The sequence below is a fragment of the Mustelus asterias genome, chromosome 3, assembly GCF_964213995.1.
Source record: "Mustelus asterias chromosome 3, sMusAst1.hap1.1, whole genome shotgun sequence".
NCBI classification, from domain to species: Eukaryota; Metazoa; Chordata; class Chondrichthyes; order Carcharhiniformes; family Triakidae; genus Mustelus; species Mustelus asterias.
The window spans coordinates 53,424,197-53,443,313 of NC_135803.1; the positions used below are offsets into that span (position 1 = coordinate 53,424,197).

The 19,117-nt window shown below is 43.6% G+C and overlaps 1 protein-coding gene across 2 annotated transcripts in view; it reads right to left on the reverse strand.

Annotated features, from left to right (window-relative positions):
* Positions 1-7,379: 7,379 nt before the first annotated feature.
* fam124b (family with sequence similarity 124B) overlaps positions 7,380-19,117 on the reverse strand; it is a 43,432-nt gene continuing 31,694 nt past the window's right edge. For both annotated transcript variants that reach the window (XM_078202500.1, XM_078202502.1), the window contains exons 3-4: positions 10,558-11,300; positions 7,380-9,225 (exon numbers count right to left, since the gene is read on the reverse strand). In XM_078202500.1, coding sequence (XP_078058626.1) covers positions 8,497-9,225; positions 10,558-11,300 — 1,472 coding nt within the window. In that variant the 3' untranslated portion in view covers positions 7,380-8,496. The remainder of the gene's footprint in view (positions 9,226-10,557; positions 11,301-19,117) is intronic.

Below are 19,117 nucleotides of genomic sequence, written 5' to 3' on the forward strand. Positions count from 1 at the left end.
TACTGGTAGACATGCTCTCCAAGTGGGTGGAAGCTTTCCCGTGTTGGACAGCCACCGCTGTAGACACGGCCAAAATCCTAGTCAGGGAGATATTTTCTATATGGGGACTCCCACAGTTCGTGGAGTCCGACCAAGGGAGTCACTTCACGGGGCAAGTGATGCAGGCGACCCTCAAGGTCCTGGGCATCAAGGCCAAGTGGCATGTGGCCTATAACCCCCAGTCCTCGGGCCCCGTAGAAAGACTAAACCAGACCATCAAGGAGAGGTTACGGAAAGAGACCGGCGACTCTCCCAACCGGTGGGTGGAAGTTCTGCCCTTGGTACTCATGGGGATCTGAGCTAGCCAGTCTAGGAGCACGGGGTACTCTCCACATGAATTCATGACCGGTCGGGTCATGAGGACCCCGATACATGTCATGGTGCCTGTCCTGACAGAGGGACAGCTCAGGGAGGTAAATAGGGACAAGTTTGCCAAAAAGCTGTTAGAGCAGCTTAAGCAGGTGCACTGGCAGGCAGCCAGTAACATGGGGGCCCAGCACCGCAGGAACAGACTGCTGCTGGAGCCCCGCATAAATCACGAGTGGGCCATAGGGGACCAGGTGATGGTCCGCAATTTTGCAAGGGTAGGGACATTTGAACCCTTGTAAGCTGGCCCATATAGTATTGTAGATAAAGCCAGCCCCAGGGTATACGCTGTCCAGCTCCCCCGCAGAATCAAGTGGTTCCATGTGAACCAGTGCAAACTGTTCAACCCCGCTAGGGCAGGCAAGAGCACAAGGGGGCCGAGAGCTAGGGAGTTGACAGGTGAACAGGCCCCAGTGAATGTAGGGACGGTAGGGGAGATGACCGACCCCCCCCCGTTAGTCAGCCTGTTGCAACGTGCTGTCCCTGCCCAACAGTACAAGAGGTAGTGTCCACCATGAGGCCAACGGTGATACAGGCACCCAGCCCGTGCTGTAAGGGAAATTCCGAGCACCCGCTCACAGGTCAGGCGAACTGTCTCAGAGAGGCAGAGGTCATAGAAACCGAGGAAATGGAGGTATCACCTGGAGGTAGCATGGGAACCGCCGGGGGGACTTAGGAGCGGTAGGGTCTCCAAGCCGCCAGTAAGGTGGTCCCCGTTGCACCTAACACCCGGGACCCGGGCCCGAAGTAGAAGGGCCAGGGAAGAGTGTGGTGGGAACAGGGCATGCAGAGTACTGCTGGAGGGAACCCAGTCCCCGCAGGGAGAGTAGAGGGATCCCAGAACCCCCTAGCAGAAGTGGAGACAAGGGGCAGTCAGGCCCGTTGACAGGAGAAAGTGTGGCCCGGGCCCTTGGGCCAAACAGATGGATGGCCCCAGCATAGCGGGGACCAGTTTTGAATTGGCCACCCGGAGACGGGTGGAGTTGTATACAGCATTGTGTTCTGTTTGAGTTTAATTAGTGTTTGTTAGTGTGTAGATTCTTTAAGTGTATGGGATCACAGGAGTGTATAATATGGGAACTTCAGCTGAATCAAATGGACACCAGGCACTAGGACCCTGAGGAGTCGGGCTGTGAAAAACAGGATCACAGCCGGCAATTTTAAAACACATATTACAATTTCAAAGCAGTCGCCGCTACCATCGGCCAAATGGCTCCTTTCCATTTTTTTGATGGATTGCAGGAAGGGTGGATAGCGATGTGAAGGCAAGGAGGTGTTTCTGTTTTGTCTTGCAGATGGGTCGCCCAGCTGTTTGTGTGATGGCGATGATGTGTTTCAGGATGTGCATGGCGCATCGTGGGGACACGAAGGAATCCATGGTGTATGTGTGCTCTGGGGGCAGGGCATCCCTCCTAACGACCGGGCAAGGGAACCCAGTAGCGGTTAGCCAGGCCGGATACTCCCATAAGGGGAGATGGCCTGGATGGCTGGGGTCAAACTCGACCAGGTTCTCCAGCCACAGGAGCTTCACTTACGGGGAAGCATCCGTACCCTGTGCAGAGATACAGGTGGGAACCGACTGGGTTAGGGTGACTGAGGGCAGGCGGGTGTGCTTGGCCTGTGAGGGGAATGTTCCTTTGGGGAAATGGTGGTGGCTCAGGAAACTGAGTCCGGACATGAGGAATCGATCCTCGGACTGGGAAAGACTGGACAATGACACTTACCGGACCATCATGGGGTCACCAGGAGGGATCACTATATGTTGGGAGAAGTGGTGGGCTTACGACCAGGGACTGTATTTGTGCCGATGGGGGTCTGCCAAGGTATGTCCAGTAGGGGCATCGATCACCTTCGTGAGGTGGTGGCAGGACTCCGGAAACGGGATGAATTGAGACTCCCAGGACGGGGATGACAGTGAAAGCTACTGAACGGCTGGTTAAGGTAAAGAAGCCCCTACCCACAGCTCAACCAACCGACCTTCACCACTGTCCGCCCACCACCAAGGGGCCCGGGGATGGGTTAGTACTCGTCCCCACTAAGGTGGTGTTGTTCCATGGGGTACATTACGCTGTGGCCTCTGTTGTCCTAAATTTACCCGAAGCAATCAGCACCTGGCAGCGCTACACCCTTATAACAGCACCTTGAGTCCTTGTCAGCTTCGTGTAGCCTCAGAAGCCTACCCAGTACCGGTGAATTGTGGGAAGTCGAACCATACGATTATGGAGGTGGTCGTGAGAATCCCAGTCACGGGAACTTCGGGACGACCAGCCCCACTATACCGAGTGGAGAATGTGGGAGTCGTTCGGGGGGGGGGGGGGGCAGAGGGTGGGGGTACATGTTCGCTACGGGAAGGTCCCACCCTATGTCATAGTGCGGGAGCAGACTGTGACAGGCATTGGGTTGCCGGAGCCGGGGAGCACAGGTAATCCGGTGTCCCCAGCACATGGACGCCGAGGCTAGGCCTCAGTGTGGGTTCAGGACTGTTGGGGCAGTCTATAAATTGCACCATGGAGGCGATGGCCGCAGGCCATGTCCCTCCACAACTGGCATATACAGGAAGTGGGACGTACTGTGTCACCACCAGTGCCCAGCGGTATCAGCACGGACTATGGCAATAGTGCCCAGTACCGCACAGCAGCTTCTGCTTTAAACCCAGGGCAGAAGTCCATGTGGCACAACAGCGAATATTGCCCATCCCGGAACCTTCCTCGGTTCACCTCAGTACGTGAAAATGTAACAAATTTACAATAATATGTGGCCCATTTTGGGTATGATATTCCCCCAAAGAGAAATTAAAGAAGTTGCTGGCAGCAGTGGAGCTGTCACATAAACACTTCTTCTCCCTGGAGCAAAAGACGCTGGATATCGCCAGGGAAATTGAGAACATTAAATCTGCTAATTGGTGGGACCTGGAGTCCTGGATTGTAGTTCCAGCCTGGGTCTGCATCATTTCCCCTTTACTTATTGTCTGCCAGATGATAATTGTCGTGTACCTGTTGTTCACAAATTGTAAATTTAGAAGACGGAGAAGGACAGCCAAGCTACAACAACTACTGAATCGAGCGGCCAGGCGCAGCCAGAACGAAGTCCTGTTATTGTGACACAGCCGTATCCCATGATCTTTTGTAGTTATGTTCCCTACGTTTTAAGGAACTATTGTTATGTATCAATGCGTGATTTTCTTTCTTGTATGTATACTGTTTTTGTCTGTAATTGATGTGCTTTGAGAGTTTAGTTTAGTGATTAAGGGGACCTTTGGGGTACATAACTTCGCAGGTTGGCAAAGGGGTGGTTACAGTCCTGGAGGCTGGAGGAGTTGCCCATCAACTGTTTTAAATCGATACAGTCCGAGCGAGTCCAGATGTATCGTAGGGGCATCTGTAAGTTTCAGGGCAATCCTCCATATTTTAAAAGGGCTCAGAAGAAACCTGACAGTTTAAAAGTGGCCAACTCTGGCTGCTGGCTGATAAAACCTCCCAGAAGGCTCGGCAGGACAAACATAACCTGCCTGTGGACTGTGCTAAGGAAAGGTGTGAGCCCCCTGAATATGCAAGTGGCCAGGTGCGGCAGAAAGGCAGACACACCAGTGATCTAATCATCAGAAGGACAAAGGGAGATGGAGACCAGCAGACGAACAGTAAACAGGCCAGCAGGGAGACAATGGCCACGGAAATCGGCCCATCCACAGAAGACAAGATGACCCATCCCACTAATGGGATACTATTCAGGAACTCCATAGGAGCATTAAGAAGACATTAAAATAACGACCAACGGGGGTCAAGGCAGTTCCAGCCTTTTGTGTTTGGATTTGACTCAATTAAACCGAGACTGCCGGTGATCGAAAGCCCCTTTGTCCTTGAAAATCACCTACGGGGACAAGGAAGTTGGTTGTTAAATTGGGCTGAAGTTAAGATCAAGGGAGGCAGACAAGCCAAACCGAGCTCTCTTCCAGAAACGCAAGCTCATATGCAGAGGTGAAGACCAACAGCAGCCCAGTTTCGACCCTGCACTAACACGTTCGAGCCCATCACAAAGGAACCCCATTTAGAATTGAGAGTATCCCAGCCAACCTTGTGAAGCTCCCGAGGATAGGATAGAGGTTGAGGCAAGGGGAGGGGTGGTGTATTGTAATTTTAAAGTTCAGTAATCTCGCTTTGTAAAAGATTTTACGTTGTACCTGTTATACTTTATACTATCACTATGGGAGAAATGCTAAGTTTTATTCATGTGTGGTGTGGTATTGGAGAGGTTGATTCTATTGTTAAATAAATCACTAAGTTTTGAAACTCGTTTGGAGTTCGTCTTGCCTCTTGTTCCCTCATCAGCGCACTCTGGCGAGGTCACAGTTTCAATATCCCTTACCATAAATCCAGAGTCTAGAACCGAGGGTGATCTGAGCGATTCGAACCCACTCACTCAAGGGAGACTGCTGGTCAGGAGATAAAGAACAGAGTCTCTCTGTTCTCTCTCTTGGAGAGCTACTCGAGTGGAGTGGGTGCAGAGTGGCCGTTGTCCCACCAACAAGGAAGAGAATCACTGAGGCCTTGGTGGCGGTTTTGGGATGGCTGTGTGACATAAGTATCAGGCTACCGGTCAGGTATAAACGGTGAGCCTGGTTCAGCGCTCTCTCCTGCGGAGTTGCCCCAGTGCAGCATATCCCGGCCTTTGGAATTTCAAGGCCTGTAAGAGAGAGACACTCGCAGCTATTGGCAGACCCCCAAATACCAGCCTGTAAGTGGAGTAAAGAGAAAGATCCTGCTACAAGGAACAAGGGAATGGTGGTGTCCCAAACTGGTTGGATTCATACGTTCCAATGACTGGTGGATCATATTAAACAGCATTTCCCTTTGGTTGCTAAGAATTACACTTAAATCTAACTTAAGGTTATTAGCAGGGATCACAGTGTGGCTTTTAACAGTTAACTGTTCTCTGCTGCATTCTCCATGGCAACACTTTTACCAAAGGCCCACTTGCCAAACGATCAGCACGCTCTTCTCATGCAGGGTAAATTATTTCCCTTTGCTGCTGGTTTATCTTGTGAGCTGTCTTGATGAGTGCAAGAGGAAAAACTTCAATAGTACACCTCTTTTTTCAGCAACTAAGTTCTCTACACCAAACATCTACTTCTGAAATACCTCAAATTTTTCTTTCTTAAAAACTTCAAATGCGATGTTTTTCCTCAAATTGTATCTGCATTTCTGTGGAAAAATCAATAACGAAAAACATATTTACCTGTTTAGTGGCAATCTGGTCCATAGCATTGTATTTTACTATATTGCACACAGTCGCATATGGATTTATTTGAGAAGAATTAAAGTAGCTGTTGTTACAGTCATCGTAATGCTATCAGGTGCCACTGAGTTAAAAAGAATCAAATTAAAGGATTTCTTTGAATGCCAGTAATTACAGCATCTTTGGTGGAAGCTATATAATTTTCTGTAAATCAGTCATTTGGCATTAGTGAATTTGTTTTGCCACTAACTCCCCAGAATGCTTTGAAGTAGTTAGAGATGTTGCTATTAATCGTGAGTATTAATAAATAACATTGGGATGAACTCTATGCAGCCTGCAATAGGGGAGAATGTGGAGTGTGGGGTGACTGAGTTAGGTGGGCGCCAAAATACCAATTTCCCAACAGCAGATTGAGATGCAAAGATTAAGTCAGCGGCGTGTTGGATCTTACATTGGCCTGTGGTGAGTTTTCCTTTGCAATACATTTACATTCTATGAATACTCATTAATGTAAAAGTATTTGAATTATGTCCGACCTACAGGGTCAAGTCAGCAGCACACCAGAACCTTGTGACATTCAGTTCATGTTTGTTCAAAGGTGGCATGCAACAGTCAGCTTCTTGCAGTAGTGTTTGAAATCAGATGATTTTCTTGTTGAACTCTGTGGCATAAGGGAAGTAGGCAGGGAAATGGTAGCTTGGATGGAGACTCAGGACCAACAAGAATGAGTCAGTAGTGAGGGGAGGCAGGGAGTGTGGTTTGAGTCATTGGCATGGAGGAGTGGGAGGGTGGTTCAGAAGGAGGACAGAAGGTGAGGTCAGGGGACATGGAGGAATGGAAGATACAAAGGCCTGGCCTCTGAAATGTGGTCAGTCAAGGTAAGAAACTAAGGGGCCTAAAGGGTGGTGTCAGTATTGTCCGCATGAGAATCCATCTCAAGATGTTGGCAGGCAGAAATCCTCACCTAAACATTTTGATTATCCCACTGAAAGATATCTCAGACAAGTTCTTTACAATGCACAACGTAGGGCCAGCTGATCCTGCAAATTCAGCCAGGTCCCAGAGTGGCAGGTATGTTACAAAATGACCATTCAATAAACAAAATTCAATAAAAACACATGATTTCTTCCACTATAAAGAAATGTGCCTAACTCCTCTGTGACCAACCATGCGTGCTAACCATGAGGTGCTCCAGTATAGTTAGCTCTCTGACTGAGCCTATCCCAACAAATAACAATGATGTACACATGAATAACGTGATGTAATAGGAAATATTTGCAAGTGAAATTTAAATCTGAAAAATCACACTTGGTGCTTCAATGAGTCTATGATAGTGGCAATGGAGTCAAACAGGAAACCCATGACTGTGATAAGCCTCCCTGTTTTTGTCCAGGAGGCTCTTTTATAGCCCGCCCGTATTTGCGGTCTTGTCAGCTGAGGGTGGGTTTCATCACTGAAAAGTTTCCCCCGCTGCTTGATCGTACGCGTCTCATGCACCCTGCCGGTCCTTTAAATTTAACCGGCAAAAAGGAGAACAGAAGTTCTGTAGAAGAGTCACGTGGACTCTAAATGTCAACTCTGTTTCTCTCTCTGCAGATGCTGGCAAATCCGGTGACTTGATCCAGCATTTTCTGTGGCACCCACTTCCTGTGCTGTCGTCGAGAATGGTGCGCCACAGATAAAATTCCACCCATATTTTAAAAAGCTGATAACGTGCAAGAAAGTCAGTCTGACAGGATGGTCAAATTCATTCATAGAATAAGTTGTATATACATGATACATTAATGGTACACATTTCTCAGTTTTGGGCTAGCAGTTATACAAAATGGAACAGTGCATAATTCAAGAGCTATAGTGGTGATCCACAAATACTTTAAAAACTATTCTGTGAAATTGTTATAAAATTAGTAAGTTTAAAGAGAATCTCACAACAAAGTATCCCCTGTAAAAAAAAAACTGTTCAAAATAATTAAAAACATTCTAATATCCTTTTTGTGTTTAAACAGTGACTGTTGCTGACATCATACCGACAATGACTTGGACAAGTTATGGAGCAAATGCAAGTATGAATTGCATTAAGTAATTGAAGGCACTTCAACTTGATGGATCAACTGATATTCATGCAATGGGCAACATCAGTGAATCCCCCACATGACTCAATCTTACATCAAACAAAAATGCAAGTTCAGCAAATGCAAAGAAAGAAATTCCAAACAGATTGCGAGTTCATCATAAATCTTTGAAACAGTTTGATTTTTTTTTCCCCCCCAAGAAAAACAATGCCCTCATGTGGTGCTCCTCTTTAAACCCAGAAAGATGCATTGACTACAGCCGGAATTCTCCAGCTGATGCTGCCAGCGGAATCTTCCGGTCCTACCAATGATGACAGTGGCAAGACCAGAAGATCCCGCTGCCGGCCATTGGCAGGTCACCTCTGCCACAGAGGCGCATAGAAGATCCCATCCCATGTCTACACATCATGGAGATTATGCAAGCTGGCAAAAGATAAATTTTGTTCTAGGCATATTTCAGCAGATTAGAGCTACAGGAAAATTGTGCAGTTTCTGCAATTCTAGATTATATTTAAATTATTCAATGGCCTACAATTTAAAGATAATTTCAAAAATTCTGTACATCCACAGCTCAGGTGGAATTTAGCTTTTTTCCCTACATGATAAATCTTACAATCAGTGCAAGTAAATTGGTAACGTAATTAATAAAACAGATCTTCCTTTAAGAAAAATGACAAAAGGCCTAGATTTTGTTAATCCATAATGTCATCTTCTGCAAGTAAGTAATTGTACTTAACATTAGTTTTTGCCTGCAAACCAGTTTCACAACTAGTTGTCATATGTCAATCTATATGAAAAATTCTTCCTCCACGCCAATTTCATAGGACTGTGGGTGGGCTTCATGTGACTGTTGACAACAATGTGCATGCTTTACCTCAGCATTGGAGATTTGCCATTTTCTGTTTAAAACACTGGTATTCTCGGAAGACATTGCACCTTTCAGTCCAGCACTTACTGTTGGTTTTAATGCAAGGCCTGTAGAACTTAAATTTGGAAGACTAGACTTTAAACCTGTTGAAAATGTGTCTAAAGAACAGAGGTTATCAGAAGATAAGTATGACTTTGTAACTAGGAATCCAGTGTCAACATCAGTTTCTGCATTTTGTAGTCCAGTGTTGGTTTCACATTCAAAGTTCTGGAGCTTTGTAGATGTGTTGTGATAGTACGCAAGATCACAGCGAGATAGTGTTGCTGGACTGCTGCGCTGTGATGAGTAACAGGAGCTGCTTTTGGGCGTGCTGCACAAACTTTCTGAGGTGTTCATTTCAATTCTGTCTAGCGTTCTATGCAAACTGTTTCTTTGTTTTCCTTTTACACATCTTCTCTCTTGTTCATCTTCTGTCAAAGTGGAGATCATCTTGATCTTGCCCTGAGACATTTGGTTGTGGGGCCACTTATCTGAAAGTGCATTTTGATTGCATGGCACAGAACCACATGAGTAATTGCTCAGACCACTATGACCATGCACTTGGGAGGCAGAACAACTTCTGTCCAACTGTTGAACGTTGCCTCTGACCTGTAAGAGGTTTAAAGTCAGATCTTTAAAGAGCATAATGACATTATTAAGCGCTCCAAACTCATTTCATTTTCATTGAGCCTCAATTTAACACAAGATGCAATTACATATTTAAAGCACTACTTAAAAACACTAAACTTTAAATACCAATTTTAAATGTATTTGAGTTACCATAAGGGAAGTTATCTGAGTTGGGTGCTAAACTTGAAGGTACAGAGTATTAAAAGCTGTTATTCCACAAAGGGGCTTTATCTGCTGAAAGAACCATAGAATCCCTGCAGTATCTATGGACTGTGGGAGGAAACCCACGCAGACAAGGGGAGAACATGTAAATTCCACACAGTCACCCAAGGCCGAATAAAACCCAGGTCCTTGGTGCTGTGAGACAGCAGTGCTAACCACTATGCCATTGCACGTTGCAATGTGTTACAAGTGCTCCATTCCCTTTTCAATAACTACTTTTGTATTTGATGAAAGAGTTTACAGATTTAACTATTTTGAAAAATATTTAACAATCTTATTGCAAAGATTACAAGAAGTTTACATTATATTGAACACATTTTGCATGATTAATGATGGCTCTTAAGCAAAGGAAAGTTTGAGCAACAAACTCACTTTATGCTTATACTGCACCGAGTTTAACAGCAATATTCACTCAGTTGCAGTTTACTCTAGGCATTGTGAACCCATACGATCTATACCAAAGTATAAATGCATATTTAAATTATCACAGATTGATAGACAGATATTGCCAGGGTAACGTCTGGGCATTGTGAAGCATCTGTAGCGGGCTGATAGGAAATCAATTTTAGAGTACTGACATTGATGGAACTAATGGAGAGAACTGACAAGAATCTCATATGAAAGCAAATTGTTAACTTGCACTGAATCTTGATAAGACCACATTTGTCAGTATTGTGCATTGTTCTAATCTCCATATTATTAAAAGAATATAGAGGCCTTGATGAAAGTCAAAAGATGATTCCTGAACCGGCCAAATAGGCTGAGGTTCTTTTTTTCTATAAAAGAGAGGAGAGGGGTTGGGTGGCCGGATAGAGGTCTTTAAGATAATCCAAGTGTTTGATAAGGTAGACATGGGAGAAAATATTTCCATTGGTGGGGGAATCCAAACTGGAAATCATAAATATAAAATTGTCACTAATAACCCCAATAGGGAAATTCAGGAGAAATTTCTTTACCCAATAAGGAAGGCGGAATGCATTACCATGAAAATTCATTAAGCAAATAACAGATGCGTGTATGGGATGCAACCAAACACAGTCTATTTGTATAAATGTTGAGAGCTTCTGGCAGTGGGTTTGCAATACCTACTTGAAAAAGGATCTTGTTTCCATCATAGTCTTCAGTTTGCCATCTTGTATTGCTGATGGGGATGCATGGGTTTGGAAGAAGTGGCACCAGCTCTCCAATCGCATGCACTCTGAACTGAAGCACAGCTGACTCTTTCACATCAACAGGAACCCCAAGCGGCAACTGCTTTAAAGAAAGCTGGATACAGAAAGTCTGGGTCGAGAACATGGTGAAACAGCAGAAATCCATTTTCTGTACAGCAGCTTTCTTCTGCAAAATTAACTCATAGAGTTTGACAGCATCTTCAAAGTTTTCATTGCTACAGCACACGGTAACTCGCAAGATCTCAGTGCCATAATGCACTTGTCTGACAGCCCAGATAGGCATGTTGGCATCCAAGGAATAGAAATCCTGGCAACAAATCATATAAGGCAGAATTTTCCCACCTACACTTTCACTGTGATGATAATGCCATGGTGGGCCCTGGAAAAAGTCATGAACTTGTAAAATGCGTTCCTCACCAAAGTCTTCATGCAGGAACAGGATAACAGAGAGAGATGGGTAGCCAGAGTTTTTTCTGTGCTGTGTCTCACAGCGTTTGATTGGCGTTGCCCGCTCAGAAACATGGAACAACTGGATATCTGGGCTGAGCCAATGCAATAGGCAGTCTAAGGTTTTCTGTAATCCTCGAGATTCACCAGGATTTGCAAGCAGATGCACAGTCATCTGGAAAGGGTCTTGACCTTCTTCCAGCAGAAGTTCACCTTAAAAATAGAACAAATGGTGTTAATGTGGTATACATGGACTTTCAGAAGGCATTCAATGCAGTGCTATACAACAGACTTGAGAAAAGTTATGGAATAAAGCTCATGGAATAAAAATGACTATTAAAACGGATACAAAATTGACTAAACAATAGGAAGCAGACAGTAATGGTCAATGGATATTTTTCAGGCTGGAGAAGGTTTGTAGTGGTGTTCCTCAGAGGTTGGTATTGGGACCCTTGGTTTTTCTAATGTATATTAATGATCTTGGTGTGTACGGGACAATTTTAAAGTTTGCTGCTGACACAAAAACTTGTGTTGTAAACTGTGAAGAGGACAGTGTAAAGCTTCAGAAGAACAGACAAGTTGATGGAGTGGGCAGATAGGTGGCAGATGAAGTTCAGTGCAGAAAAATGTCAGCTGATGCAATATGGCAGGAAGAACATGGAGACAAATATAAAATAAGAGGTAAAATTCTTAAAGGGGTGCAGGAGCAGAAGGACCTTCGTGTATATGTGCATAGATTATTGAAGGTGGCAGAACAGGTGAAGAGAGCAGTTAATAGTGCAGGAGAAAGGAGGATATGTTGAACTTATCCAAGTCACTAGTTAAACCTCAGATGGAATATTGTGTACAGTCCTGGATGCCACACCATGGGAAGGATGCGAATGCATTGGAGAGAGTGCAGAAGACATTTACAAGAATGGTTCCAGTGATGAGAAACTTCAATTTTGAGGATAGACTGGAGAGGCTGGGACTGTTTTCCATGGAAATAAGATTAAAAGAAGATTTGATACAGATATTCAAAATCAAGAGGCTGGACAGATAGGGAGAAACTGTTCCCGCTCATAAAAAGATCAAGAATGAGAGGGCACAGATTCAAAGTGATCTGAAAAATTAGCAAACGTAATGTGAAAAAACACTTTTCACATCAATGGTTCGGATCTGGAATGCACTGCCTGGAAGTGTGGTGGTGACAGGTTCAATCAAGGAATTTGAGAATACACTAGATGATTACTTGAATAGAAACAATGTGCAGTGGTATAGGGAAAAGGCAGAGGAATGACATTAATCCGAAATGCTTTTTTGGAGAACCAGTGCTGACAGAATGGGCCAAATGGCCTCCTCCTGTGCTGTAACAATTCTGTGATTCTGAATACCAGAACAAAACAAATAATTAATGTCACAAGCATTAAGCAATTACAGTCAGTATGTAAAATATTTAAAATGCCATACCCTTTAAATAATATTTCCGATAGCGGATTATCTAGAGATTTCAGTTCTTCAATACATACTTGCATACATTCAGTTAATTAAGGAGAACGAACATGGATTTGTAAGAGGCAGATTGCACTTGACTAATAAAATTTCATTTTTTGATTAAATGGAGGAGATTAATGAAGGGAAGACATGGATGTTGTTTATATGGACTTTCAATAAAACCTTTGACAAAGTACTTCAAAAAAGGCTAGTAATAAAATTGAGGCCATGGAATAGGAGAGTCAGTATCAGCTCGGATATTGACTTAGGACAGAAAAAAGAGGTTTGGTAAGTAGCTGTTTTCAGACTAGAGGATTTACTAGAGGACTACAATTTTCTACAATTTAGACAGTGGAGTTTCTCAACGGCAGTGTTAGGAGTACTGCTTTGTTGATATAATTGTAATTTATATATGAGGTTTATAAGATTATGCTGTTTTGGGTCTGTCTCTTTGAATTTAAGGTAAAATAAAGGGGGTCACAAGATCTGTGCTGAAGTCTGCCAGGGTCCAGGAGAGTGTAGCTAGAGGCTGAAAGTCTCAATAATTCACCCTGACAGAATGTAGGTGGAAGCTCACACTGGATTGTAAAGACCAAGTTCGTGAGGAGTTAAAAGCACAGCTGTGCTAGAGGGAGAATCTCCTGTAGTACCATCACTGTCAAGGACAGCTCTGGGGTTAGAAGTCACCAGGTTGGGAAATAAAGAATAGAAGTAAATACTCAGGATGCAAGTATCATTTCAAACTGATTCTGGGAGAATCAGCGTAATGTATACCATTTTTAGCACAACCGTTTTGGTTGTGCTAAAAATAATAAGGTGGTGTTCTGCTCCGTTTAAAGTAATGTTGCCTACAAAGTCAATTTTGGCCAAAGTCAACAAAGTCACAATTGTTTAGTGAACAGTGTTTTTAGTCTTCTGTTATAATAAATTAATTAAAACATGAAATCCTGTGTCATCCTTCCAGGACATTTGATTTCTCCTTGAAAGCTACCAGTCTCTACAAAGATTGTAAAGATGCCTAAATCTGCTGATGATTAAAGCTTGGTGGTATGGCTGACAGCGAGGATGATTCTGACTGACTGAAACTGGACACAGGTAAGCTAGCAGAATGGGCCGACAAATGGTAGATGGAATTTAATAAGTGCAAGGCGATGAACTTTGGCAGAAGGAATAGAAAGAGGCAATATAGAATAAATGGCACAGATTTACAAAGTGTATGAGGACAGAGGGATGAGATATTCATGTACATACATCTTTGAAGGTGGCAGGACATTTTGAGAGATTAGTTAGCAAATCAAATGGGATCTTGGGCTTCATAAATAGTGGTGCTGAACACAAAAGCAGAAAAGTTATGCTGAATCTTTATAAAGCTCTAGTTAGGCCACAACTAAAATATTGTATCCAGTTCTGGTTACTGCAATTTAGGAAGGATATGAGTGTCCTTGAGATGGCGCAGAGGAGATTTACCAGCATGGTTCAGGGAATAGAGGGATTTTAGCTACAAGGTAAGGTTGAAGGAACTGGCATTGCTCTCCTTGGACCAAAAGAAGATTGAGGCGAAATTTGATAGAAGTGTACAAGATTATCAAAAGTTTACATAAGGTGGGAAAATAAAAGCGGTTTCCATTAACTGACTGCACAAGGACTAGGGGAGACAGATTTAAAGTTTTTGGCAAGATATGCAGGAGGGATTGAGGAAGGACTTTCTTTTATATACAAGTGCTAATGATCTGAAATTTTCTGCCTTTAAGGAGTGATAAAAGCAGAGACGATTAAGGATTTCAAAACAAGGTGGGCACTGGGTGAAATAAACTTAGTGGTTAGAATAGAAGAATGGAACTCATTGGATTGCTCGACGTGGATCCAATGGGCTGCATGGTCTTCTTTTGTGCTTTAATGGCTCTATGACATTATAATTGTAATAGAGATTGAAATGCCAAGAAAAGTATTACAAGCTCTGTATGGAAGAGCATATCCACACAAGAAAGTCTTTGGAAAATTTGTCAGAACCGAACTGAAATGGCTGATTTTCTTCTATGGTTTGAACAAAGCTACGGATAAGGAGCATGAAAGTTGAACATTGTGACTGGAATTTTGCTCTGGGCAACAGTTAAGGCACGAGTCAAAGGAGCTTTTTTTAAAAATAAACATATGCATATCGGAACACCTTAAATACCCACAAGAGAGCCAAAACCAAAGGAAATGTCCCTAAAGCCATGTTGTATTGAATTCACTTTCATCATGGTTAAGGCAGGATTTGGCTGCCTGAAGGAAAATATATCACTTGCTTAAAAAACCCTTGAAGAAAATTCAACGTATTTCAAAGATGCATTAGGTAATGCATCTAAGGTAAGGTCAAAACATTTCAACTTCCATGATTTGTATCATCAAATCAACATTACTCCCTCAGAACACCTCCCAGCTGGTTACCCTCAATGCAAATATTATTCTATATACATTTTCATTTAACTCCAGAATGATAATACTGTGAAGTATTTTGAAATTTTGAAGTCTATTTATTTATTCGTCACATGTAGGCTTACATTAACACTGCAATGAAGTTAATGTGAAAATCCCCTAGTCGCCACACTCCGGTGCCTGTTCGGGTATACGGAGGGAGAATTTAGCATGGCCAATGCACCTAACCAGAACTTCTTTCGGACTGGTGGAGGAAATCCACGCAGACACGGGGAGAATTTGCAGACTCCACACAGTGGCCCAAGCCAGGAATTGAATCCGGGTTCCTGGTGCTGCGAGGCAGCAATACTAACCACTGTTCCACCGTGCAACCCCATTTCCCTTGAATCTTTTCATAAGCAAGGTTTAGAAAAAAGTAGACTGTTACCATATACGAAGCTTTAAATATGTCTACTCTCACTAATTTCAATCCTGCAAGTCTTTTCATTAAGATCTCTGCAGTGTTTTTGTAAATATGAAGTATAATGGGGGGGGGGGGGGGGGGGGGGGCGGAGAGAGAAGAGAGGAGACAAAAATGTTTGTTGGATTTCATTGACTCAACAGGTCACTGACTGTGCCTGGTAGCAGGACATTGTCCACATTTAAAAATATGTACCTTATGAATAGGGAAATCTGTTAATGCAGGGCTAATCTGGAGGCAATTACGCTTCAGAGCTAAAAGTCTGAATTTGTTTATGTAGAGGGTCAATTTTAAAATTAGACTGTCAAAAGTAATAAATATTTGAGTCCATCTTTTGGACAATCATTATTATGCACACACAATGGATTCCATAAGATTAACTTTCCCTGTGTAAAACAGTTGAGCAAATAATCAAGCAAAATCTGCCTGAATAAATCAGATTTGGAATAAGATATTTGTACACAGCTGGGTTTGCATATGACCTGGGAAGAGTTGCAGGGGTGATACAGGAAAGAAAGAAGCTTTTTGTCTAAAACAATTTTTCTAGAATTTTACAGATTATGAAACTGAGTCCCAAGTTTTGCAAAGAAAATATTAGATTCTGCAGAGTGTAAGGTAACACAAACTAGAACTCTACACTGATAAATGGGTTGTTCATTAAATTTACTCTGCTTCAAGTGTAATTAATATGAAATGTTACAAACAATTTTAATGTTTTCCCCTAGCATAATGCAAAAAAAGGTTCCTAGATGATGATCTCTGTGTGACTGGTAAAAGTGTAACTCTGCTTTGCAATTAGGAAACAGCTCTGAAGAATAAATCCAAATTTGAATAAATCCAAATCCAATGGTATAATCACTGCACTGTTAATGAACTACATATGCTAAGCTAATTACATGGGCAGGGTTCTTTGGATGGGGAAAGTTGGCAGGGAATGCATCCTGGCTGATACCAGTTGCCATGCCAGCATTTAAAACTTCATGGAGCATTAACTAACTGGAGGAGGGACTTCTGCCCCTCACTGAGGAAGTCCCACCTTAAGAGAGCTAATGGCCAATCTAATTGTCTGGCAGCTCTGTAGTTCCAGCAGCACCATGAAAAGAGTGGTCTGTGCATGGAACAGAAGATACAGATATTGTGGTCATCAGGGATGAGAAGGGAAGTTACTTAAACACTATGATCCAGGAGCAGTCCCACACCTTAGGTTAAGAAGTGCTATGAGTCTGACACGATGGCACAGTGGTTAGCAATTCCGGCCTCAGGTGACTGTGCAGAGTTTGCACATTCTCCTCCCTGTCTGCATGGCTTTCCTCCGGCTGCTCTGATTTCCTCCCACAGTCCAAAGATGTGCGGGTTAAGTGGATTGGCTGCAAAATTGCCCCTTAGTGTCAGGGGGATGAGCAGCGTAATTACATGTCGTTACGTGGATAGAGCCTGGGTGGGATTTGAGCAGTGGCCACTTCTGGGGCTACAGACTGTCCCCGAAGAGGAGGCCAGACTTCATGATAAAGTCTGGGGTATCAGCAGGGCCAGGTTTGAGAGGTCGGGGGAGAGAGTTAAAGAGGGAGTATGACCTTGTGTCTGTAATGTGCACCAGAAGCCCCCTAAAGAATCTCCTCACCATTTGCCTGACACCAGCTCGCCCATTAAAAGCCCTTGAGCTAGTTACCTGGCATTGGTGCATCCTGCTGCGGGTAAAATAGTGCCAGGGACAGGATGAAACACACAAGGGGCCATTAATTGCGTGACTACTGAAGGGACCCATGGACCTAAGGGCAGGCTGCCAGATGCTTCCATCGTTCTCCATAAAATGGGGGAAGAGTTCAAGACAGGTGGGTAGGTGGTGCACTGCTTTGTATGAGCACCACCCCCCAAACACACAATTCAAACCCACTGGCAGAGTACCATAAAATCCCAGTCCATCTTTCTGATGGAGAAATTACCTTTGCTGTGGAAAAATTATTGCACGGGTTTAAAACGTTTTCCTGTAATCCAATTTACATATAGCCACTCAAGAAAAGGATATTTATTAATTAGCTGAGTGTAAAATGGCAAGAGAGCATGGCCACGAGAGTATAAAGCAGTGTGATAACAGTGGGTCCCCAGAGTATCCACTCTGGGGGAATGATCTGTGCATGGAGCAGGAGAAATATTGCAAAGTGACATCAGGACATGGAGGGAGGAATAAATTTGATCTACCTGCAACTTAAACTCGATCACGAAAGCTGTTAATATAGTTTAAAACTATATTAAATAGTATAATTTAAATAATTACACAAATAAAACAATGTTAATGTAGGAATGACACACTAACAGCATCACAACGTCTGAAGTAATGGTTTACATCTCAAGGAACTTCAGTTGAATTATTGGACTGGAGTCTGAGATACAGATATTGTGGACATCAGATGAGAAGGAGAGTTACCTAAACACCAAGATCCAGGAGCAGTCCCACACCATAAGAAGTGCTACAGGTCTGGCATGATGGCACAGTGGTTAGCACTGCTGCCTCTCAGTGCCAGGGACCCAGGTTCAATTCTGACTTCGGGTGACTGTCTATGCGGAGTTTGCACATTCTCCCCCGTCTGCGTGAGTTTCCTCACAAAGATGTGCAGGTTAAGTGGATTGACCATGCTAAATTGCCCCTTAGTGACAAGGGGATTAACAGGGTAAGTATGTGGGGTTACAGGGATAGAGCCTGGGTGCGATTGTTGTCGGTGCAGGCTTGATGGGCCAAATGGCCTCTTTCTGCACTGTAAGGATTCTATGAAATGAAGGTCTGATTAGTGGTCAGGACCAGGAGGGCGAGACTGTGGGTCAGGCGGGTAAGGGATCCCGAGGTACAATATTGGAGGATCCTCAGACTTCATATCTAGGGGATTTTCACAGTAAATGTAAACCTACTTGTGACACTAATAAATAAACTTATCTGACAGGCTTGTGGTTCTTGCTGCTGTGTGAATGTAGGTACAGTCTGCAGGTGGAAGAACAAACTGACCATGGCACAGTGGTACTCGAGGTCATTCGAGTAAAGGGCATGCAAAAGAATGTGATCATGATAGAGGACAGTATCAGTCAGGGGAATGGCATTGCGGTCTCAGAAGAGACCAGTGCCTTTTTTAAGATTAAAATTCAAAATCTTAGTTCTTCACCAACCGAATGAAGCCACAAAATTCCATGGTTTAAAATAGAAATATTATACAAGAATTAAATTAAAGCAAATATTAAATACCATCTTTGCTAACCTCCTATACGCCAACATCCAGGATCAACATTAAATATAATCAATCACAATTTGCCTGTTAATTCATAAGTTACACATTCAACGGCAGATACCAACAAGCCAGATCTTACAAGTTGGCTCAGCAGTCCACACAGCATGTAGGTCATTAAACACAAAGTTTTTCAAACCTCTGTCTTCCTGATGAGGAATTCCAGTTCCCCCCCTTCAGGATGTAGCCTGATCCCCAGCAACACACAACCGACTGACTTCCATGGGCATGGTCTTCACCACAAATGGCACTTGGCTGCAGAACTTCCTCAACTCGATCTGGATGGTGTAGATCAGGCTTGTCCAACATGCGGCCCGAGGGCCAAATGATGTGCTCAAAGCCTATGTGAGCCTATGCTATGAGGCTCCCAGAGCCAGTTTTCAAAATGCCAAACAGTTTGAATGGAA